The 25,413-nt window shown below is 45.6% G+C and overlaps 2 protein-coding genes across 4 annotated transcripts in view; one reads left to right on the top strand and one right to left on the bottom strand.

Moving 5' to 3' along the window:
* Positions 1-7,705: 7,705 nt before the first annotated feature.
* The window catches only part of FAM83E (family with sequence similarity 83 member E), a 21,603-nt gene continuing 3,895 nt past the window's right edge, over positions 7,706-25,413 (top strand). The window contains exons 1-6 of the mRNA XM_083409203.1: positions 7,706-8,033; positions 9,309-9,525; positions 11,539-11,994; positions 13,511-13,678; positions 14,282-14,406; positions 22,757-23,363. Of these exons, the coding sequence (XP_083265329.1) occupies positions 11,542-11,994; positions 13,511-13,678; positions 14,282-14,406; positions 22,757-23,363 (1,353 nt within the window). The 5' untranslated portion in view covers positions 7,706-8,033; positions 9,309-9,525; positions 11,539-11,541. The remainder of the gene's footprint in view (positions 8,034-9,308; positions 9,526-11,538; positions 11,995-13,510; positions 13,679-14,281; positions 14,407-22,756; positions 23,364-25,413) is intronic.
* The window catches only part of LOC310662367 (uncharacterized protein), a 13,985-nt gene continuing 12,369 nt past the window's right edge, over positions 23,798-25,413 (bottom strand). For all 3 annotated transcript variants that reach the window (XM_083409215.1, XM_083409217.1, XM_083409216.1), the window contains exon 4: positions 23,798-24,027. In XM_083409215.1, coding sequence (XP_083265341.1) covers positions 23,954-24,027 — 74 coding nt within the window. In that variant the 3' untranslated portion in view covers positions 23,798-23,953. The remainder of the gene's footprint in view (positions 24,028-25,413) is intronic.

Below are 25,413 nucleotides of genomic sequence, written 5' to 3'. Positions count from 1 at the left end.
CTTATTTATTGTAGTACAAAAATGTAATTTTTCTACAGTGGAATTATTCATGCTCATCCTCAACAGGCTGCTTTCAACCTAGATTTAGGTCCTACCGTCCACAAGGGTGGGTGAGGTTACTTGATACTTATTTGAAAAGCTTCCCCTTTATAAAGTTATTCACACCTTTTGCTCCCTGCACATACCCCAGGTGAAAGAAGAAGGAGGTGGTGACTGATATTGGCAGACGTCCACCCACAACATCATTGTGCAGGTGTGGACACACACGCCCCTATTGTTGGGACCGCCAACATCTGTTTTCTTGGTATATCTCTAGAATGTTTGGAATGGGAAAGCCATAGAATTTGGGAGAGGAGACACATCCTATCCAGCTGTGTGTGTGTATAAGGAAGGAACAAAAGAAGCAGTTTTAGGGACAGCCAGAAAAGAGGCAGAGTGTGAGCTGAAGTCTCTTAAAGCATCTTAGGGTACAAGATGCTTCTGCCTGGAGATATTATATGAGCTGGCACATCTACAAACTGGTAGGAGTGTGCATATTGCTTTTTTCTGTTTGTGCTTTGCATTGTATATAAATACCTACATGTAAATGTGTAAATAAAGCCAATATTTGAAAGATACATATTACAAAGGCACAGTGCTGGCTGGAATGGATAGGAGTTGTAGTCCAAAACATCTGGAAGACATGAGGTTGGGGAAGGCTGCAGTAAGCCATGAACCATGGTTTACTGTGAACAAGCAGAGTGCTATTGCATGTGCCGGAATGGTCTTGCTTCACTTCTCTGCTAGCAAGAGCAGGAGCAAAACAGGATGAGCCTTGGTTTGCTGTGGCCTCTGAACCAGTGCTTGTGGTTTGTTTCTCTCAAACAAACCATGATCAATCAGGAAGCCAAGAACAAACTTTGGCTTCAGACTGTGTTTATTGGAAGGAGAAAAAGTACTGCGCACTGGTTTTGTACTTCCAAGGCTGCTGCTCCCACTAAGTTCCTAGCTTCCTGGGTTGTCCAAATGTAGTCATTTGCTCCTCTAAAGGAAAAGCCAACCGCAGACAGCTGTGTGTTACTCCTGAAGCTTCATCCCAGTTGTGACAGTGGGAAGTAGCAGAGCGCAGAGAAAGGACTTCACACGGTCACCATTCTGGTAGGTGGCTGAGACTTGGCCAATAAAGACAAGTCAATTGACATCCTGGTACCAGCTTGGCATAGGGATGATGCCAGTCTAGAGGGCAAAATGGCATCTGATGCTCACAGATGTTGCCAGCTCCTTGCCTTGAGCTGCTGTGCGATTCCCCACCCCAACCCTGCTGCCAGGCTGTGCATAAGGAGGGATGTACATATATCTGCTGAAAAGCATTGTCTCTCCTAGCTACAGATGGCCCCCAACATACAAGTGTTGTCCAGATAACTTCCCCTAATGCTCCCACGCTTGCAAAACTGTCTTTTGGAATGGCAGCTACAATCGGCTGCTTGCACTGAGAGACTCTATGCCCCTGGGGGGCCTGGGTAACCTTTGAAAATGCACTGCGTTGATCTCTTCTTGATCAGCTCCAGGCTGCAGGGCAGCTGCAACATTTCAGGTCAAGGGCTCCCAGAGTGAATCCACTGAGGTGCCAGGGTAGGAAAGGCTGCAGCCTAGTCGCCATGCCTGCCCTTCTCCGTTGGACCCTCAAATATGACTTGTAAGCAACATCCACTGCCCCCCTCCCCTTCCATTCTTCCAACCCGAGGCTTTCTCCCTGCTCTTCCTAGGCTGCCTCTCTGCCAACCCTGGACTGCAGCCATCTCTCTGAGACAGGAAAGGCCCCAGATCGCATTTCATGACACTCTTTCTGCATATAAACAGCCGCCCCCAGCCCAGAGGCAGCCACATGGCAATGCCAGGCGAGGGATCCCTGCTTTTTGCAAGTTCCACATTGGATTCCTCACTCCCACCCTGAGCTTATCCGGCCTGGAGGAGGGGGGCTGGGTATTGGCAATTTTGCTCAATTAGCTGATGTTTCCCAGTGTGTGCAATATCATCCAGTTTCCATGGTGATGGGAGTGCCACGGTAACCAACAGGGCCTCTTTTCTTGTTCGCTACCTACTTCTCCCCATGCCATGCTGGCATGAGGAGTTGCACAAGGACAGGAGTGGGAAGAGACCCCAGGAACAGGGCTGGGCCTAGCTCGTTTGCCTCCACAGGGGAAGTCAATTCCCCCCCACCCTTCTCCTCTTTCATCTCAAGAAATTTCAGCACACGTCTTCAGATCCTGTAGCGAGAGGTAAATTAGGCAGGTCTTAGCAGGAAGTGCCATTGAAAGGACAATTTTCTTGCCATCATGGGCACGTGGGCGTTTGACACCTAGGTAACGCCTGCCCTGGATTTAGTGCCAGTTCTTTCTCCACTTCCTCTTTCTCCACCTCCTCCTCCTTTTAGCAGCCCTCTGGAGGCCCAAGAAGCCAATCTTTTCCTCTGGTTATGCTCACACAATATTTTACCCTGAGGAAACGTTTTTGTGTTGCTTCAGTGACAGACACTATGGGCATGCTAAAATGCTTAAGGAGACAGGCATAATCCCATCGTCAATTACTGAACCCTTTCGGTTAGGCCTGCCAACTCCCTTGATTCTGTTTCTCAACATTTCTGTGTCAATAGCCCCATGAAAACACGCCCTAAGGTGAAAAAGAAGAGGTCTGGTTCTCAGGACTTGGTGGCTGAGCATACAGCAGTCCCCCAAACTTCTGTCAAGGAAGCGGCTTTTAAAAAAAAAACAAAAAAACTGCTCTAGGAAACCTGGGAGTGCTGAGCAGTAAGAATGCCTACGGTGCTATCTTGAATGTTATGCACCCCCTCCACTAGAGTTGGGAAAGTTAGGGCCCAGGAGATGCATATTTGAGATAAAATTTACTGCTGCTACAGTCTTTTACCTGCAGTGCCTTTACCCCGCCTCATAATTAGGACAGTCTTGCTGCAAACTCATGAAAATAACTCCTGCCACACCTGAACTGATAGATCAAAGGAAGGCAGCTGGCAAGTTGGGCTCCTTTGCGAGTTAATTATACTGTGTGTGTGTGTGTGTGTGTGTGTGAGAGAGAGAGAGAGAGAGAGAGAGAGAGAGAGATGTGCTAAATCTGGGTGCCAGATAGCTAGACACCAAAGGTCATGCACTTTTCCCTGCCTGTTAACATGGCTAAAGCCTTTAAGGGCTACTGATGCATTGCTTTTCTGCAATTTGCTGGCAGTGGTTAAGAGCGGTGGACTCGTAATCTGGTGAACCGGGTTCGCTTCCCCGCTCCTCCACATGCAGCTGCTGGGTGACCTTGGGCCAGTCACACTTCTCTGAAGTCTCTCAGCCCCACTCACCTCACAGAGTGTTTCTTGTGGGAGAGGAAGGGAAAGGAGAATGTTAGCCGCTTTGAGACTCCTTCGGGTAGTGATAAAGCAGGATATCAAATCCAAACTCCTCTTCTTCTAAATTAAAATGGTGGTTCGGTACAAGTATTTTATACGGAATTATATTATATGGCAGTGCCCATCCCAATGGCCAATATCCATCTAAAATATTTACTAAGAATAATAGAATCATAGATTTGGAAGGGACTCTGAGAATCATCTAGTCCAAACCCCTGCTGTGCAGTAATATGCAGCTGTCCAAATAAATATAATTCAGCAAAAAAAATCCTGCAACAAATGTGGACCACTGGATTTGTGAGTCCTTGCAGAGAGTCCCCAAGTCCAGCAAGATGGATGGTAAGTGGCCACGTATGTCTTGAAACCACAACACTAGAGTTCCTTGGAAGATTCAGGAAGCGGCTGTAGAAGGAAAAGATTTCACACAACAGGTTCTTCCTGCCTTGGAGTTACTTAGGTGTTGTTGTTTTTTATTTTGCTGGGGGTGCAGTTTGCTTCCTGGTGCTGGTTAAAAAAGAAAAAACTAATAAAAATGCTTCCAGATTCCCAGATAGTTTTACATTTTAGTTTCACCGCCACTAGGATTAAAGGTCAGTTTTGGGTTTGGTCATTTCTCATTTTCCTGGTTAGATTATCTCTACGGAACAGGTCATGCTGCTTTCTTTGTTCCTATAGTATTGGCGAGGAATCAGTGCTTTAGGTCTGTGAGTTTCAGACTTCATTTGGGGAAACCTTAAGGACATAAGGATGAACACAGAGCCAGTGTGGTGTAGTGGTTAAGAGCGATAGACTCGTAATCTGGTGAAGGGTTCGCGTCTCCGCTCCTCCACATGCAGCTGCTGGGTGACCTTGGACCAGTCACACTTCTCTGAAGTCTCTCAGCCCCACTCACCTCACAGAGTGTTTCTTGTGGGAGAGGAAGGGAAAGGAGAATGTTAGCCGCTTTGAGACTCCTTCGGGTAGTGATAAAGTGGGATATCAAATCCAAACCAGACTAAAGATCTAGCCAGCTGGGCATCTATCTTCCCTCAGCAGTCAGTGGATGCCTATGAGAAGCCCAAATAGGACAAATCCTCCTGTTGTTCCAGCAATCAGTATTCTCTGGCATGCTGCCTATAGTCCTGGATGTTGTGTATATAACTATCATGGAGCCCATCTCAGAAAAACCAGTTATCATTGCAGCCATCCATCAACTTCATTGCGGAGGAACTTATACACATCTGCCCGAAAGAGTTGCAAAGAATTCTGGGACATGTACAGCCACTCCACTTTATGGTTTGCAAATTGCTGCTGCTAATTAGTTACTTAACAATGTCTGTACTTTTCTACATTTCCTTTCCCTCAGTCTAACCTCACAATCCCCGCCCCTTTCCCCAGCCATGTGTATCTCTACCCAGTAAGTACCAAGATAAGGAAATAAAATGTAAATGTGAAATATTCTGGGACCAAGAGGGCCTGGACTGGAGTTCAGTGTCATTTATCTGTGGGGAAAGACAAAAACTAGTATAATGGCATATTATTACTTAAGGTGTGTAAACGACAACCATCCTTGCCCTTTGCTTTTCTTGCAGGCTGGTTCAAAAGAAACAAGTCAACTCTCAATTTATGCAGGGGTTATGTTCTGGGAATAGCGCATAAAACCAAAAGTGCATATAGTCAAAACACACTTTCAACCTGAACTTTCTAACGCTCACCCAAGAGCACTGAACACTCTCCCTGCACCTGTAGGATTGCTGACAGAAAATACATCTATAAATAAAAAACCAATCTAAACCAGAGTAATGATCAGTGGGACGCGGGTGGCACTGTGGGTAAAACCTCAGTACCTAGGACTTGCCGATCACATGGTCGGCAGTTCGAATCCCCACGGCAGGGTCGGTCCCGTCGTTCCGTCCCAGCGCCTGCCAACCTAGCAGTTTGAAAGCACCCCCAGGTGCAAGTAGATAAATAGGGACCGCTTACTAGCGGGAAGGTAAACAGCGTTCCGTGTACTGCGCTGGCTCGCCAGATGCAGCTTGTCACGCTGGCCACGTGACCCGGAAGTGTCTGCGGACAGCGCTGGCTCCCGGCCTCTAGAGTGAGATGGGCGCACAACCCTAGAGTCTGGCAAGACTGGCCCGTACGGGCAGGGGTACCTTTACCTTTACCTTTACCTTTACCTAATGATCAGAAAACAAACAGATTGTAGGAGTGCATTTATAAATAAATAAATAAAATTAAACCTGAGCAATAATCCCAAAGTAAACAGCCTGTACAAACACCTTGTTTTAAATGGCAAAAACTGCTGTAACAAATAACTCGGACAGAAAAACAATAAATAGAAAGAATCCAGTTTTGACAGGTGGCATAATGATGCAAATAACCGCAACTAGAAAAACAAATGAAGAATAACATAGGCAGCTGATTACTTTAGATGATTTTCTCAGCAACACAGATTTAATTTAACAAAATTGCATCTGATTTTTGCAGCTGCCACCACAAACAGACCCAATTTGAACGTTATCGTTTGCCATTTAGTAAAAGCTCAGGGCTGTGGTAGTTGTTTGAGCAGAAGATCTATAAGCAATTCTTTCCAAAGAGAGTAAACTGGTATGCAATGTTGACAATTATCCACCTCCTTGGAGCCACAAACAGAGAGTATCGTGTTCTTTCTACTAGAATCGGGGCATAGTTTCCTCATGCCAGTGAGTAACCCCAAATGTGAAGATTTTTTGTTTTTTTCGACACCAGGAACATTGGCAGAAAAGCCAGCTCCCATTCAAGTTATTCATGGCTTGGGCTCAGATGGGCTCTTGCAAATTGCTGTAATTTTTCACAGTTTATTTCAGAATGCTATCTGCTGTATCCTGGGATGGGCAAACACAGCCAGCACCCAAGCAAGAAGCCTGGTGGCCTCCCTCTGAGAAAGGACCCTGTCTGTAGAAGGGATGGGTGGGAGGGAGGTAGAAGAGAGATGAAGCCCAAATATATTCAAAACACAGGTGTGTGAGAGAGAGATACAGAGAAATTTTAAAGGATGATCCATTTGATTAACAAATTATGTAGTAGGACATCTCCCTGGGCAGACAGAACGGTTGAGAAGGGAAATGGGGAGGCCCCATGAGAGACCAGAATGCTGGTAATGTTGCAATTGCCTTTGCAAAAGTCTCTGCAAAAGTTGTTTATAACAGTAACACACTATCCCTATCTGCACATATAAGTGACATATTAGCGCAAGACGGTTGTACTGTTCATCCCTTTCTTCTACGTAGAAACAAAGTCTGGGTAGATGTGCACTCCAGCACAGCAGGGCATGGGAAGTAGCTGCCTTAAACTAAGCCAGACCATTGCTCATTCTAGCACAGTGCTGTCTACACTGACTGGCAGCAGCAATCCAGGATTTCAGTCGGGGTGGTCCCCTAGCCCTACCTTCAGGCCAGCAATTGAATCTGGAATCTTCTGCATCAATATCATCATCATAATTTTATTATTTATATGCCACCCATCTGACAGGATTGCCCCAGCCACTCTAGGCGGCTCCCAACAAAATATTAAAAACACAATAAAGCATCAAACATTAAAAACGTCCCTATACAGGGCTGCTTCAGATGTCTTCTAAATGCCATATAGTTGTTTATTTCCTTGACATCTGATGGGAGGGCGTTCCACAGGGCGGGAGCCACTACCGACAAGGCCCTCTGTAACCTCACTTCTTGCAGTGAGGGAATTGTCAGAAGGACCTCAGAGTTGGACCTCCAAGCAAAGCAGATGCTTTGGCATTAAGTTATGGCCTCTTCACAGTCTCCAAAGAGGTGGAGCATAGGAGTGAGGTCGATCTACTGCCCTTTCACAATTTATAATGAAATGGTAGATGAGCACAACCACCAAATCATTGACTAGTAGAAAACACAACATCTACAGAATTAAGGATATGTAAATTAAATTTTTAAAATTTCCAAAACCGTATGGCTGCTTGGACAAAGGGGAAGTTATATCACTCACAATGAATGACATCACAGAAAGCAGCCAATCGGTGCTCTTGAGAAGCGGACAATCACCTTCATGCAGCCTTGAGGGATACAGTGCATACAGGTGCAACAAATGGGAACTAAATGCACACTCCAAAGCAATGTTTGTGCATAAATGTCCTGTGTCTGGAGACATGGCTCCAAGTGTGATCTGATCATGCAGATATCCCAAGAGCCAAGGAGAAAAGAGGGGGTGTTGCCTACACCCCTAGTCATGCAAATGAAGGGGACAACCAGAGCTCACCTCTCTCCCATCCCACCCCTGCTTGGTATGCAATTGTCTCATTAATTAAAATTCTCCGCAGGCTGCATTGTTTGCTTACAGGGGAGGGCGATTCCTCTAAGCTACCTTGGCAGCCAGACTCCTAACAGGTGCTTTGCAAATAATCAATCCCTGGGCTTCCGGGATCGGTGAGCTGCTTCTACTCTCCACCTGGCAACAAGCGCAGGAAGGGCAGCTGCTGAAGACAACTCCAAAAGTCGGTTTGGACAGAGAGAGAGAGAGACTGTGTGTTGGGCATTCCATGGCTACCCTCTGAGCACAGTCCTGGATACAGCATCTCTCGCTCTCTCATGAGGAAGAGCAATAAACAGGGGACTTAAAAGAGGATATACACCCGGAACTCCTAAGCAAGCAGGTATGCGGTGTGAAAAAGAATGAACTGGATAGTTTAGCGAGGTCTCCTAGAAGAAAGGGTGGGTGGAGAGCATGAGGTTTTTGCTTGTTACTCCTTCGCAAAGGAGCTGGTGTCTGCTGTGTTGGTAAAGGCGAAAAACAACAACACCTAAGCAACTTGGGGGAGCGGCTATTAAGTTAGGTCTCATGTGTTTTTGGAGAAGGGAGATTTGAGTCCTACAGAGTTAAGGGGAGGAACGAAGGCTGGAAGAATACAGGCTGCTGGAGAGGGAAATTATGTGATCCAGTTGTAAAATAGGTAGGGGACCCTGTACCTTTAATAGTTGTGTCAAAGGCAGAAGTTGTGTTGCTGGCCTTCTCTGCAGTTGTAAAAGGCATCTATGCTACAACTTCTTATAATCCGTCACCCTAGGGGGAGGCTTTTTAATGGATTAGAACCACAGCTTCCCCCCTCTCTGCCTTTCCCCATTTGCTTGGGTGGCTCTTGTGCTTATAAAGCTGGCAGAAATTCAACAGGTTGGGCAAACTTTCCCTGTCGCCGCATCAGTTCCTGTCGCAGACATTTAGAGACAGATTACGAGAAAACTCCTGACTGAAAAGTGTGGCTTCTCTGAAGCGGGTGGACATAGTCCAGGATTTTCTCTGGAAATGAATGGGTAGCATGGGAACATGACTCCTAGATGGTTTGATGGCCTTACAATTTAAAAAAAGAAATCATCCTGACTTACGGCTCCTTAATTAATATTTATTTTATCATTAATTTAATATCACAACTTTCCTCCAAGGAGCTAAAAAGTGGTGTGCCAAGTTCTCCCCAGCCTAATTTCACCCTCCCAACAACCCTGTGAGGTAGGTTAAACTGAGAGATGGTGGCTGGCCCCATGTCAGCCACAGAGTTTCATGGCTGAGTGGGCATTTGAACCCTGGCCTTCCAGATCGTAGCCCAGCAGTCTAACCACTGCACTGTATGTTACACCCTCCTCTCTTTGTAGAGGACCCAAGAGTCTCTGCTTCCTTTGGTTTCTATATAGCCCTCTAACTCACCATAAAGGTGGGGTTCTAAATAAACAACGTAATATAATCTTATCTGCAATTTCCTGTGTGGCACCTAATGTACCTGGCAGGCTTGGGTTGGACAGGCAGTGAAACAGGAGTGGCTGTTTTCTCAAGGAAGTCCACCACAACCTTGTAAAGTACTATTTCCTTCACTCTTCTGGAAAAACACGAGCAGAACAATCTCATTATACTATTCCCCCACTCTTCTTGTATGCTTTAGGAACTGTGACCGTACAAAGGGATGGCCCATGATTCAGCTGAGGAGATGCACCTGCAGCTGTGAAAGGACACCCTTCTTTAAAGTGGTGGCTTCCTCTATACCTCCCTGGGAAAGCAATTCCCACCCACTGCATAACAGGAAAATCAGCCTGCAGAAGATATGTTCAGTTGTGAACCTGTCACACATCTGAATGGCTGAGATCTAAGAAGCTGAGCAGGTAAAAAGAGGACATGTGCTCCTGTTCATTGGATGGAAATCCCAGTGCTGAATCTTGAAAGCTGATTGGCTAAGAAGAATCGGCGACCTTAAACTCTTCCTTGGTTAAAAGGAGGAAAGATTTCATAATGCTAATTCACCAGTCAGCAGGGATGCACTCTTTATCCTCATAGGCTAAGAACAGAATATTATTTCACTGGTTGATTGGCTGGAGAGTGGCCGGCATGGGATTTTAATTTCTTCTTCATTCATTGGGTCTGCTTAAGGCACTTGTTCCAGGAACTGACAGACTGCCATTGGCCAAGGACTGTGGGAATTTCCACCTTTGGGGTGACCTAGACCCAGTTGTTTATTCACAGAAAATAGCAATCATCCTAGCAGATAACTGGTGCAGCATATTCTCATTGCCTAGGTGAGGATAACTTCTGACTTCTGGCCCGTAACAGAAGACGAAACTTCTCACCAGAAACAACTGGATCTAGGAAAGTGGGAACTCTTTGATTAATCATTTTGAGATGTTTCTACACTCTCACACTGCCATTTTCTGCAAGTGTGGGAAAGTGTCTGCAAGTGGAAGGACGAGTAGTGGTTTTTCCAAATGAACTTCTGGGAAGAAGGTTTTGGCTTTGTGAATGTGTAGGAGGTGTATTTCCTTTTTGTAAAAAAAAAAAAATCATCTGAAGCTGCAAAAAAGAGGATTGCACAGACTGGCAGAAGACGTCAGAGAAAGAACTACTGTTCTCGAGATGTGCCTTGAAAGGTTACCTGGCAAGACAGATAATATTATGCCGGTTGATGCACAGTTTCACAAACTCAACAAGAGAACCTAGGAGATTTATGCTCTTGGGTGCTGTTTTTTAAACCCAATAGGCTCAACCCCCAATCAGAGAGCCCAGCTTGTATTATTCTCACTGTTCTAACCTTATAGACCTCCCTGCCCACCCAAGTGTCGCACAGCTTGCTGGTTCCCTTTAGTCTTTGCCTACTAAGCAAGAGTTTCCTCCTGCCCCACATTCTGCTAATCTCGTCATCCCCCATAAAGATTGCAGAGTCCAGTTGCATACAAGAGAGCTGATAGCCCAACTAGAGATTTGTTCCATAGGCTCTTAGTTTCAAATGAATTTCCCATAATTTCCACCAGTGGGAATGAAGACAATTCACAAACTGAAGTGGGTGACAGCTCTAGGAGATTTTTTTTGTTTGTAAAGGTGGCACAACCTTGAATTATGATTCAAGGGGATGCTAGAGTAACAGGCAAACAGTTGTGTGGCCACCAGCTCTAGCACTGGTTAGTACAACTGGTACTTTGGGCATTTGTTTTGTATTTTACGGCTGTTCCCCATCCACCCCCGGACATATTTTTTGAGCAGTGATTACCAGGATAACTACCGTTACTCATACCTTTGGATGTAGATCATATTGTGTTTAGGGTTAAAAGGGTTTTAGAATCAAATTATACTCTTCGTGAGGCTGAGATCTGGAATCTAGAGGCACCAACTCTATTTTGACACGTACCATGAAAACGGGCTGCCTATATGATAGTTCCCATGAATGTAAATAGAGAGCAGGTGATAAGGAGTTATGGATGCAGTAAACTGAGATGCAGTGTCAACGTTAGGCTTATCTGGACAAGGGGTGAAAGGAGGTCCTGAGTCCTGGTATCCAGCATTGGAATAATCCAGTGTGCCATCAGGGTTTAGAAAGTGAAAGTAAGGCGCTTAGGTCACCTGAAAACCGTGAAAGTTATGCTTGAACTAGCCACTGGGGCTGTCCCATGAACAATGATCATTCTTATCTCTATGCCCTGAACAGCTTCAGAGGCTAAAATCCACACACACAAGTTCTGTTAAAGAGGCAGGAGCAGGGCACGCTGTTTCTTTTTCCACATGACAGAAGAATTTTAGGTTAAGGATGCAAGATTATATGGCTGCTTACCCAGAGGGTTTGGAAAGGCCCGCTCTGGTTACAGGGTAGAGTTGTGGGTACTGTATAATTGAAAGCCCTTTCCCCAAAGGCCATGGCAGGTTCCCAGGTCCTCTGCTTGGAGAGCGAAGAGCCGTATGCTAAAGTAACGGAATCGAACCCTGAATTTTATTATTGTGAGGGTCAGCGGGTAGCCCTCGAAGCGCTGCTCGCTAAAGGCGAAGAGGCGTTTAAGGAGAGCGTCTCCCAGGAAAAGCTGCGCCCCTTTCTGTCCGATGGAGAGCTGCAGGAACTGAAGGCAGCTGCAGAAGACTCGCGGGCTCCCTCGCCAGGTGGAACTGGCAGTGGTGGCCACGGGGGCAAGGGATCAAGCCTCAGCTACTGGCCTGGACGTTCGGACGAGCCTACTCCAGAGCTGGAGCTAGGGTGGCCGGAGAACAGTGTTTGGAAAGGGATTACCCGTGTGGAGGTCTATACCCACCCACCAGGAGAGGGAGCGCCCCACATCAAGGAGCTGGTGCGAAGATACATCCAGCAAGCCAACAAGGTACTGAGGACAGGTAGCAGCATCCTTCTAGATGTTGGGGATATGGATATGGAGAATATGTGGATATGGAGGAGAATAGCCACATTAGCCAAAGGTGCATTTCTAAAACATACATTTCCACATAATTACCGTACTTCACAACAACCCCCACTCTCTTTCTCTTTTTATCTCTCATCTCTCTCAAAACTGCCCCCCTATCTTGTGAGTGTGGTATGTGATCCACAGTAAAAAAGGATCAAAAACAGTGCACAAATAGTATTGATTCTCAGTGTGCTTCAAGGAAGCTCTATCTTTGGGAAATTAAATTAAAACACCACCATTCGGGAGAACTTTTCAGCTGCAGCTCAACTGAGCAGATGCAGACTGTGACCCTATAATCACTAACCTGGGAGTAAGCAGCACTGAAGTTGGTAGAGTTACTTTCCAAACAGACACCTACAGGATTTTGCTCTAAATTCCACTCCACTCCACCTCTAGAGAGTTTCCTCAAAACATGTTGAGAGCCATTTTTGTCTGTGCAAGGTTTTATTTATTTATTGTCATCATTCCTATTTTTGCGTTCCCCCTTCACAAAGTGGAGGGAAATTCAGAGAGTTTTTACTCTAATCAATTTCCTTGGAAGTGAGAGGATGGGAGATTTATGGTGCTCTGTACTGGTGTATTTACAGATTTACAGGTTCAGCAAGTAGGACAGAGGTCAGAAGCAAACATGCAGTCCATCTTAGTATTATAATCACGACTAAGTATTGCTTTCCAGCTTCACACACACACACACACACACACACACACACACACACACACCAATTTCAGTACCAACATACTACCACCCAAATTAAGAAATCTCATTAAATTAAATAGAAAAATCAAATCTATACAAGGTTAAAACGGCAGTTTAGTGAAAGAAATTGTATTTTTGTTTTTAGATTCAAGATGGGGAACCTGTTGACCTCCAGATGGACCACAACTTCCACCAGCCCTGGTCATTAGCCATGTTGGCTTGGGCTGATGGACGCTGGAGTCAAAAAACACCTGAAGGGCCAGATTCCCCAACACTGTTTTAGATAATGCACATATATGTTGCAGCAGGCACCGTCTTAAAAGAGGTATTCTCTCCTGTGTGAGAGTGAAGAGGGGAATGCTTTTTGATATATGCATCTGATCGATCAATCAATCACTTAAGGGTTGCAACACCAGTACAAATGGACGTAACTGGCATTCCAGATGCTTGAATTAACCGTTTTCTTTGTAAGCCTGCCTTGGAAAGAAATCTCAAATTTCCTTCTTCAGTAAGCAACCAGAAGGGAGGCTCACAAGGGAGGGGGAAGACATAGAACAAAAGCCAGCGATATATTTGCTCATTCAACAGTAAGGATGCAAATCGAGTCACTGTGCATACAATGCACACATCTGACTTGGCTCTCATCACTGTTGATTTGGGGATATTTAATTCTGAAAGCAAAATTGCATGACTTCTGTCTAGTTATATATCCCACAAGCCAAACTGTTTGTCCTCCAGGTGATTGCCATTGTCATGGATGTTTTCACGGACCCCGACATCCTCTTAGATCTGTATGATGCAGCACTCAGGCGCCGAGTCCCCGTCTACATTATTCTGAGCAGAGAGCATCTTGCCCCCTTCCTCACCATGGCTGAGAAAACGTGCCTTAATGTCCATCACACAGAGGTGAGATGGGGAGGGCTTTGGTTCTGTGCAGGTCTCTCCACCCCCAGAGGCAGAGGCAGCTGCATCTCAGTTGACTCTCACCTCTGTGCTTTCCAAAAAACAAGGAATCACTAGCAGACTTTGCTAAAATAATAGGGGCAAAGGTTGGTTTGTGGTGCCTTTGGAATGAGGTCCCCAAGGAGGTGCCTAAGAAGGGATACCGCCATTATTATTATTATTATTATTATTATTATTATTATTATTATTTAGATACACAGTGCAAACCTGTATAGTCTACTCAGAAGTGAGACACGCAGAATTCAATGGGGCATACTCTTAGGTAACTGGGTACAGAATTGCAGCCTCAAAAGAAGCAGCAGCAAAGCAGGTATTTTTTAATTGGTGTGGGGGGAATTCTAGAACCAGTTCCTTACTCAAGTTGGGTTTTTGTAAGTGGGATGCAAGCATTCCTTTTGCCCAGAAGTAGTGCAGGAAAACAGTGGAAGATAGGGGTGCCTGGCATGCTCTGGTCCATGGGGTCACGAAGAGTCGGACACGACTGAACAATGAAGTGCAGGGGAAATGTAGTGGCTCTTTCTATATAATTGTTCAACCCCTTTTTAGAATCTGAGAGTCCGAGTCATCCGGGGTTGCACTTTTCAAAGCAGACAGCAGAAGCAGGTCACAGGGACCGTGAAGGAGAAATTTGTCCTGGTTGACGGGGAAGTCGTGATCACTGGCAGCTACAGGTAAGGACTTCTCCTTACCTCTTCTTAAAGAGCATTTTTGCAGTGCGTGAGCTGCTGCAAATGGAGCAAAGCTTTAAAGAGTCACACCTGCACTCTTTGATACTCAGGGTGCCTCTGGACCCATGTGGGACTCAGAGGCACTTTGGAGAAGGGATGGGGGAGGGAATTTGATTCAGTTTGCATTGAAAGTCAAACTTACCTAATTTGCCCTTACCAAAACACAGGCAGCCTTCATAATTCACACTCCTCTGAATTTTTTCCAGACAGTAACATATACAAAAATTGCACATTGTACTGCAAAGTGTGTAGATAAATGCAGGCGTTTGGGGAAATAAGATGTAAAAATGCATTACATTAGGCAAAACTTTTTTGCAAAAATGTGTACATCAGGCAAAATTGCATACAAAAATGTGTATGTTGAGATAAATTTGCATTTAAATTCTAATGAATCTTCATAAGGACTTTAATAAACATAAACATAATAAACTGTTGTAAACTAAGAGGCTGACAGATTCACCCATCCCCACTCTGAGAAGCTAAAGTTGGCAGCTGCAGCTGTTCTGAGCTTTGCTCCATTTGCAGAAGTGAGCCTGCTATAGAAAATGCATGGAGGGGACTGAAGGCTACTTTGGCACTGTTGCTTGGGAAAGGGAAGGGGCTACAAGGTCCTGCACCTATGCCTGGTGGTTTGGCCTTAGTGGCTGCACTGGAGAAAGTGTCCCCATCATGCCTCTGGAGTGAGGAACCTTTGGCCCTCCGGAAGTTCCTGAACTACTGCTCCATCGGTTATGCTTGCTAAGGCTGATGGGAGTTGTATGTGGAGGGCCAAAGGTTTCCTACGCCTCCTCTGAGTGTATTACTCCAAGATTGGAAGCTGCCTCTTTCAAGTTAAGGGGACCCACAGAGTACATCTTGTCCTGGGCCCTTAAAATCTGGAGCTGGCATGGATGTTGCACCCTCCCCCATTTCTTTCCTGGAATAATTGCATCTCATTCTATTTTCATGCTACATACTCAGCTCCTGATCCCCCTATAATTACTCACAGTGAAGACTGCCAGACTCGGTAGAAAACTAGAGTTACCACCTTTTGTAGAGGCAGCCTCTGTGTCTTTAATGAGCCACATGACAGGCAAGAATACAACAAGCGATGCTTTTTGACAGCACACTGCTGGGGAACGCTGCCTCTGTTCCGTTTCTGCCTGTCATACACATGTTTAATGTGTTAAAGAGCCTCTCTTTGCATGGCAGAAAAATGGCATCCCATATAGGAGATGGATCTCTGTGACTACAACCTCCCACACGAGGGGTTGATGCATGTCTTGATGCATGAAATACCTGCCACCGACAAAGCGTCCTTTTCCCAGGGACTTCAAATTACATCATATGATTTATTGTTTGTTTCAGCGCAACTTTAGTATTTGTTTTGATGTGACTGGAAATACGGCCTTTTCTGCTTTAGTTCTCAGTTGTCAGCAGAGAGAGCCTGTGACGGTGCTGAAATTCAGCTGGATTTTGGCCAAGGATTTAGGATTATTACTTGACAGGACTCCTTCCTAATTGGTTCCAGGACTTGCTGGCATCCATTAGCAGATTTCCTAGAGAGTGACAACTCAGCCATAGTTCAATCTTTAGTTTCAGCAGAAACTGATTCATTTCCTAGTTTCTTCCACATTCCACTCAGCTCTAAACACAGATGGTGCTTAAGAGCCCTAAGAGCCTAGGAATTAAGGCACTGTATCTCATTTTTCAAGGACACAGTGGTGGCTGCTGTCCATTGGAGCTGGTTGCGCAGAAGGCAAGGAGGCCAGCAGCAGGTGGCGGCAGAGCCAGCAACAAGCAGAGCAAAATGATTCTAGCTTTGCTGAATTTAGGTAAAACTAAAGAGGAGAAGGGCGGGATGCGGGTGGCGCTGTGGGTTAAACCACAGAGCCTAGGACTTGCTGATCAGAAGGTCGGTGGTTTGAATCCCCGCGACAGGGTGAGCTCCCGTTGCTCGGTCCCTGCTCCTGCCAACCTAGCAGTTCCAAAGCATGTCAAACTGCAAGTAGTTAAATATGTACCGCTCTGGTTCACCAGAAGCGGCTTAGTCATGCTGGCCACATGACCTGGAAGCTGTACGCCGGCTCCCTCGGCCAATAAAGCGAGATGAGCGCCGCAACCCCAGAGTTGGTCACAACTGGACCTAATGGTCAGGGGTCCCTTTACCTTTTACTAAAGAGGAGGAAGCTGACAGTCAGGACCAACATCTGGGGTTGTTGTATATAGGCAGGCAGACAGTGGGGAACTGGCTGAGGGGAGGCTGAGGTTGGTGAAGCAGTACCACATTTGCCCTACACTGCTGCCTGGTCTTCTATATATGGTGATACTTCCGCAATGTGTTGTTCTCCTTCCTTCTGTAATGTCATCAAAGTGATGTCACCACCTATGACCTCAAGAGGCTTAAACTGGAAGTCCTCCATGGAATCTGCCAATGAGCTTTTGGCATCCATTGTGATGCTGTTGCTTAAGCGGCCATCAAATTCTGCTAGACTGATGCCCAACGTTCATTCTATCCCTTGAGTGGGTCAGAGTTGCAGGGCTGGTGATTTATTGGTACCACGTGCTTCGTAGACAGAGACACACAAGAGTTAGGACCTGGTTTTGGAGCTTTGTGTACTGAGTTACTGAAGCTCAAAAAAAACCCCAGCTGACACTGACTTTCTGGGAATCCCATGCAGATCAAGCAAAATATTTGTTTTGAAGCTGCAGGGCATGGAGTATCTCCACTGGAGGCCAAACAGTCATAAGGACTTTTGAGTTATGAGTTCATCAGTGAGGACTTTCATTTCTGGAACTAGGAGATCTAAAGTGGTCTTTGTGATTTGCTCCTGGAAAGAAAGCTGCTATTTGGGAAGCACAGACTGATCTGTAGCTCATTTCCAAAGCTATAAGCTTCCTCTGTGTAAGATTCCTGTATCTCAAGAAAAGCCAGATCTACAAAATGTAAGGAATCTGGTTTAGTGATGAATAAAGTCAAGCTGGGTAGTAGTACTATTGGTTTTTGAAAACCACATGGTAGAGAAAACCCAGGTTAAGAGCTTCCTTTGAAAGAAGAGAAAGCTGGGATCCAACCTGTTGAAAAAACAAGTTTCTGCGTTTCAGAAAACCTGCAGCCACCAGCTGAGAATTTTTTTCTTTTCTGGGACCAGGAAATCAAGACTACAGTATTCATTTTATTGGAAAACAGGGCTTGAAAAACAAGACAACTCTACTTCTGAATTCTCTGAAGCCACAAAAAAGAGAGGTGGAGAAATAAATCAGCTGGTGGAGAGGATTTTAGAAGGTTACGACCATCTTCATTTCTGTTACTTAGGAAATAACTCTCTTATTCTCAAGCAGCAAGTGATGGAGCATCCTGTGCCCTTGGGCCTTGTATATCTTCTGGTCTGTGTGCTGCCCTCCATATTTTCCAAGGAATGCTACTTTTGTGACATCACTGCCTCCGCCAAATGCCCAGCCACCAAGATGAGTTGTGCCGAAGATGAAGATTGCTTTGTGGGTCAAGGAGCTGCTTTGGGGGTATCAATGATCCAAAACAAGGGTTGTACTCGCTCCATCAACTGTGGCAAAGAGCAACCTGTTGCCCACATGGGGGTAACCTACAGTTTGGTCACCAACTGCTGCCAGGGGAATTTGTGCAATGCAGCTCAGTTCCTGAAAGCCCCTCCTCTTTTCCTCCAGCTTGCCCTCCCCACCATTCTTGTGCTGGGTCTCCTCTGACTTTGCAAGCAATAAAATCCTTCACATGCTTTTGAATGTTGAGTCCTTGTGCCTGTGGTATGATGGTGCGTCCCAACCCAGAAATGACTGCATCTAGGCAGTTGTGTGAAAAATAATGGCGTCTCTCACTTCTCCCTTACACTAATAATTCAGCAGCACTATTGGGATGCCGAAAAGAGTTACCCGAGAATTCTCTAGCACAGCACAATCCATCCTGAACATGTAGATACCATGTTTATGGCTCGGTCCTCTGTGTCCATTAAGACATCACAGTTTGTTCCCTGTGGTGGCTGCAGCAGATTGCTGTGTGGAACGATGCCACCTCTGCAGTCTCCCAAGTTCAGGCACAATTTCTCCTCGTCGCTTTTTGATGGCAATGAATCACGCAGCCTGCAATATAATCCTAATTCTCTGCCTCCCAGAGTTTGGCTTGGTGGATTTATCCTCTGCCCTACCAGCTGCACGCTTCTTCCTCCCTGGGTTCAGTTTTGCACTCTGAACCTCTTTGTATGCAGCCTTCCGTGAGGGTCTGATGGAGGTCTGCACATCTCACGAGAAGGAGGAAGTCCCTTGCTTTTTAGAATACATGGGATTGGAGTACCACACGGGGCAGGGTCTCTCAGGAGACATACATGTGTGCAACTCTAATTCTTATGTGAGCAGATGGCAAGACAACAGTGAAAAGCTTGCCTTTTTAAAATAATATTTTATTGGTTTTCCAAAAATAACAACCCCCCCCCAAACAATACAAAAACAAAGCAAAACAAATTGACTTCCCTATAGTCCCTTATTTGTCAACATGCTGCACGTCCATTATTAAATTATAACATATTTAAATCACTATTATCCATTCACTGTAAAATTACAAGTACTTCTTAAACCCTGCTAATGTATTAACCTGTGTACAATACTTCTGTATATATGCAATAAACTAAAGAAGATTGGCAAGTTAAATTAATGGAATATGCTGAAATGGCAAAACGGACAGTGACATTAAGAAGCAGAGACAACAATGAATGGAAAAGCTTGCCTTATAAACACGTCCAGCCCATTGGTTCATCCAGCTCAGCTGCTTTACAACATTTCAGGCACAAGACTTTTCTATCACTTGCTACCTGGTTCTTCAAACAGATATACTGAAGCTGGCCAAACAGGACTTCTGCTTGCTGTTTCTGATAAATTTAATGCTCTCGTCCAAAATTTTACCTGTGCTGAAGGTAATTTCCTTCAATCTCTGGGCACAACTGGATCATACTAAGAAAACACACAACTGCATTTTAAGTTGGCGCCTGTGACTCACATGGGTCCACTCCACACTGGCACCTCAGAACTGAAGATAAAGTTTTGGGCATGCATCAGAGAGCACCGCACACAATACGCCATTTGGGAAATTACTTGAGATGCGAAGATAAGTGTGAAAGGCCAGGATCAAGTTACACAGAAAAGGCGCAGGGTCCCCACCCCATTTCATGGGCAGTTTAACAATGAGTTGGATAAACAATGAGATGTGTGGTTGGTTTTTAGTTAATCCTCCCTAAGGACCAAAGACAAGCCTTCCCGGATCAGACGAAAGGTGTGTCTGATCTCACATCCCTTTTCCCACAGTGGCAAGTCAAACCCTTCTGGGAAGCCCGGCAACACATTATGAAGGCTACAGCCCTCACCTGTTTCCCCCCAAGCAGATTGAAAGCCCTACTTCCTCTGAACATGGAGGTTCTATTCAGCTGCGACTGCTAATAATTCTGGTAGACTTTTTCTCCATGAATTTATCAAATGCAGGGGGGGGGGGAGAAGAAGTGACCTTCCAAACTGTTGCTAGACTACGATTCCTGGATTTTTTGGGAGGCCACAGTGAGAACTGAATGCTGGACCAGATGGGCCATTGGCCCATTCTATGTTCCCATCATCCTGGACCATTGGCCATTTGGGCTGAGGCTGATGTGACTTTGAATCCAACAATATCTGGAGGGCCACAGGGCTGCGCTTCATTTTAAAGCCATCTGAGCTAGTAGCCACTAATGGCACTGAATTCTACAAATTAATTGTGCATTGGGTGAAGACATATTTATGCCTGTCTGTCTTGAATCTACTTCTCATTCATTTCACTGGGTGACTGAGTCCTAGCATCACGAGAGAGGGAGAAAAATTCTTACCCGCACCATACATAATTTTGTAAATCTCTGCTCTGTTCTTCTTAGTTACCTTTTTCCTAACCTCTCTTTTTCTAACTTCTCATTTCTAACCATCTTTTTTCTAATCTCTGTATTGCTAGTTATAGCTCTTTGTAGCACTGAGGTTCGGTATAGCAAAATGAATGCAGTGCCACGGCTGGAACGCTGGGTTTGGACGTGGGAAAAACATGTCTAAGATATTCCCATTTGGCCATGAAGCTCATGGCTTGGCAGGCTGATACCTAAGCCTGATCTACCTCACAGGTTGTTTTGAAGATAAAATGAGGAATTTCTATGTATGTTGTCACAATACTTTAGAAGCATTTTGCCTCCTAAACAGTATTACTGAAGCCATTACAGACCACAGTTGAGTTGGGGTGGGGAACATGTTTGAATGCTAAAATATCTCTCTGTAGAAAACCAGCATGTCAGGAAAGAGAGGCTGCAACTGACATCTACTTTGCATGTCCTGTTGCTGTTTTATATATATATATATATATATATATATATATATATATATATATGAATGAGAGAGCTTTCAGTTCTGAGGTTGCTGGTATAGTCCAGAAAGTGTTTTCTCACTTTATAAGTTAGAGTGGTGCTAGCATCTTCCTATCCCTTACAAGTGTTCTGGGCCGAGATACAAAAGACCTTTCACTTCATAAATTTGCTACAGGGCGATGACAAGCATGTACAAAGTCAAGCACCTCTTGAGTCAGATTATCTTGAATCCAGATTATCTTCACTACAAACTTCAACTGGCTGAACAGTCATTAGTTCTCCTTGAGGAACTGTAAGGCATTGGGTGGGGTAGAGATTTTCAGCACCTTCAAACTACAATACCCAGAATTCTGTGGGTTAAGCGATGAGAGTTAAACTGGCATGAAACTGAGAAATCCTGAGATGTAGATATGCCCTTAGGGCACCTCTAGTTTGGTCACACATGTCCCCCCAAAAAGAGAAAATGCAACACTAAAAAAGAAAGCATATCATATGCAAATGTATAAGTTTAGATGCAAATTTAGAAATAATTGCTGTAATTAAGACAAAAATACAGTGGTATCTTGGTTTACGAACTTAATCCACTCCGAAAGTCCGTTCTTAAAGCGTTCTTAAACCAAGGGGTGCTTTCCATAGCAGTGGGGAACTCAATTTACAAATGGAAGGGGAACGTGTTCTGCTTTCAAGGCGAAATTCACAAACCAAAACACCTACTTCCAGATTTTGCAGCATTCTTAATCCAAGTTGTTCATAAACTAAGCTGTTCTTAAACCAAGGTACCACTGTACAACACATCTCCTTGTGCAGTAGTAGGGACGGCTGAGCAGGGTTGCTAAAACTGTGGATGAAAGACTTCAAGGCCTCTCCTGCTCTCCCTTCTTAGGGTTCTTTCTCGTTAAACCAGACTTACATCAGACAGCACTTCAAGCAGAGGACTCTCCTCTGTACACAGCAGGACATAAAGCCACCCTAGCTTCCAGACTGAGCTCAAATAGCATTGTTATACAATGGCCCCGGGGGGTCTGTCCAAGCCGCAAGTCTTTTTCTGAGGTCTGGCTTTCCTCCCCATTCCCCCTTTCTACCTGCCATTCTACCTGCCCTCTTGATTTGCCCAGGGGCATTCATTTTAGTTGCAGTACATACAGAAGCAACCTTCTTGCCAATCGACTGCAGGTGAGGCCAAGCATTCAGTGCACACACTGAGGTCAGAAAATCCTGTTGCTGGCTCATAGCTCAGACAGCCAGTACTTGTTTTTCTCCCTCTGAAAGACAGCCTAAATTACCATATATAAATCAGCATACGCAAATTTGCATCAGAGACCTGTTTCCCAGGTCTTTCAAGGACCTAGAAATGTCCTTGTTGAGCTCCACATGGATACAAAGTAAGCATGGCTTGTCCATTATTGTGTCATTGGAATCTCAGCTTTTTGGATTTTCTTATATTCATAATTCCACACAAAGAGACGGTAGTTGCCCAAAATGTACATGATCAGTGTTTGAAACTCCCGTTTTTCTAGGCGCATTTTGTGGCAGGGAATTTCATTAGCGCAAGCAATTTCTGAGTTCTGGGCACAGTACTGCGCCTAAGATTTCAGATTGAAACTGCCGAGTGGAAGGAAAGAAAGACCTTTTTCTGCCTCTCCACTTCCAGCTACTCTCTGAAGACTGGAGAAAAGACCCTCTTAAGAATATTAGGGGACGGGCAGGGGAAGGACTGGAGCATGTGAAAAACGAACATAATATTTTAGCTGCAGTTCATTCATTTTCAGCTTTGTATTCTTGTTCTAAAAAAGCGCGCCTAGACATTTCGTTGTTGTGCCCATAACCTAGTTTTAAGGGGCCATTTAGCTCCAAGCTTTCATATCTCAGTTTCTAACACTGCACATGATTCATGGCTAAAACCCCTTTCTTCTCAACAGCTTCACGTGGACAGATGCTCGCTTGAACCGCCAGCTGGTCACTCAGCTTACAGGAGAAGTGACAGGAGCATTTGACCGGGAGTTCCGCATCTTATATGCTGCCTCTTGTCCCCTGCCAGCCCTAGAAATTTCGCCTAGACTCCAGCCTGCTTCGAGCCTGGCTCCATTACCAAGTACCAACGGGCCAGATATCACTCCGTACGTCAGCGTCCTGGATGGGGTGCAGCTGTCCAACCGCATTGCAGAGCGACGCTCCGTGGCCCCTCAACCCGTGGCCAAGAGCCACGCTGGAGAGTGGGAGTTAGTATTGGCCTCCCCTGCTACAGCGGAAGACCCTGTGCTACCCACCCCACCTCCAGAGGTGTCTATTCGAAACAGACTGGCAGCATGGCGTGGCACAGACCTTTCAGGAGGGGGCCTGCACGGATCCCCCGATGGGCAGAATGCTCTTAGCGATATACTTAGGAACGTACAGCGCCCTCGGCTTTCAGCAGCCAAGACCACAGGGGCTCGCGCTAGTAAGTCCCTGTGGGACCTCAGCCAGATCTCCGGAACCAGCACAACAGGAAGGGGATGGAATGGGATAGACTCAGCAGAAGAAGCTAAGGTAAGCATCACCTATATTTCCCAACTCTAGGACCCGGTACGTTCTAGAGTGGCCACATATCTTGGGAGGGAAACGCAGCCAATACTATAAAGCTATCCATTATACTGTTACACGTTACCCCAATTGGCCAGTGGCAAGAAATTCCATGGGCTCCAAGCGCTTTCCCCAGGCTTCAGTATCCTTGGAATGGAGATCAGGAGAGACTATGGTGTCTTTGGGATATGTAGTTTTATTTACACATATATACAACCTGAGCAAAGGATGGAGGGGCTCGCAGAACCCCCACCCCAACTGATCCTGCTTCTCCTTTAGATTAGTAGGGAAACCAAGCCCAGCACAGAGCAGTCTTGTGTCTGTATTCCCAGCTTCCAGCATCAGCCCAACTCGCACACAACAACAACCACTCTTTCTTGTACACAGAAAAGGGTCACCCATTTGTCTCTAAGGTAACAACAACAACAATTTTATTATTTATACCCCGCCCATCTGGCTAGGTTTCCCCAGCCACCCTGGGCAGCTTACAGAATATAGAAAACATAATAAAGCATCAAACATTAAAACCAGAGCACTGCAGCCATGTGAGAGGGGCTTCATAGCTGACTGGGGATTTGATGCCAGGTCTCTCTGTCCGATCCTCTGTCCGCTTCACCACACCATTTCTCCACTGGATACAAGACAGAAACAAGACAGGAGATTAGGGTTCTTTGGGAAGTGGATGTGCTGTGCATTAGAGGAAATGATCCTGGGATCCTTTAACCCTCTTAAAATAAAAACACCAGAAGTATATTCCTATTCAAGTATATCCTTGAATAAGAAGAGGGTGTTTCTAGGCATGTGCAGAGTGTATCATTAGGGTTAGGGCTCAAGGCTTTCTACACTTGAGCCTTCTCATCTTAGAAACTGAACCCTGCACAGCCCCATTTAGTACATATGCTCCAAACCAATTATTTCCAAGTTCCTTTCCTAAGAACCCAGTCTCCATCCCACAGTACATCTAATTCTCATCTACATCATCTTTCCTGTTCTGTGTCCCAAGAGATATCTGAAGTGTAGTCCACACTTGATAGCAGGCACTGTCATTGCTGAAGGCCCCACAGCGCAGTATTATTGCAGTTGTGTTGTACGTTCTCCACCACCTGTCCTCTTGATGGCCGGACAGGTTTTGCAGCCCACTCCCCCAACCCCAACCATCTAATAAAAATCTGCCTTGCCTATGGGGCACTTGAAACAGAGGGCTGGCATGCGACTCACAAGTAGGTATCCCGGACTAACACATCAAGTGGTAACAGTGGCGTAGCGTGGGTTGTCAGCACCCGGGCCAAGGCAAGTAATTTGCGCCCCCTAACCCATGGATTTGCGCCCCCTAACCCGTGGATTTGTGCCCCCTAACCCTAACCCCCAGATGTTGCACCCGGTGCGGCCGGCCCCCCCTGCACCCCCCACGCTACGCCACTGAGTGGTAATGTTTATAAATTGCATTTATATCCCACTTCTTTTTCAAAGGAGCTCAAGACGACACATGTGGTTCTCCTCCTCCTCACTTAATCCTCAAAAAACCCTGCAGGGTAGGTTAGGCTGAGAGGCAGTGACCAGCCCAAGGTCACCCAAGTGAGTTTCACAGCCAAGTAAGGATTTGAACACTAGTCTCCCAGGTCCTAGTCCAACACTTTAACCACTATACCACACTGGTAGGCTTGTATGTCTACTCAATAAGGGACTGCCTTGAGTTGCCTCCCCCCCTTTCAAATTAAGAGACTGGAGCTCTTCCTTGTAAGCAGATCTGCTCCTAACGCAGTGTTGGGTAAGAAGCCACAGTTAATTAGGCAGGTGCTTGATCCCTCTTGCACGTTGCTTGACAAGAAGGGGAAAATACAAGAGGGGAATGAGCCTGGCGGCGGCCCAAGTCCATTTCAGCCAGATCCTTTTTTCCGGCAGACCTATTTTTAGATGTCGCAACAAACTTCTCTGTTGCCACATGCATTTCATGACTTTTTACTGTGAGTAACCTTCACATTCCTTTCAGAACCCAGCCTGGCCAGTGACTGGCTCT

This window comes from Podarcis tiliguerta, assembly GCF_965153285.1.
Source record: "Podarcis tiliguerta genome assembly, chromosome: 13".
NCBI lineage: Eukaryota > Metazoa > Chordata > Lepidosauria > Squamata > Lacertidae > Podarcis > Podarcis tiliguerta.
The sequence above is the reverse complement of the archived record's forward strand: the minus strand, read 5'-3'. Positions and strand labels throughout refer to the sequence as shown.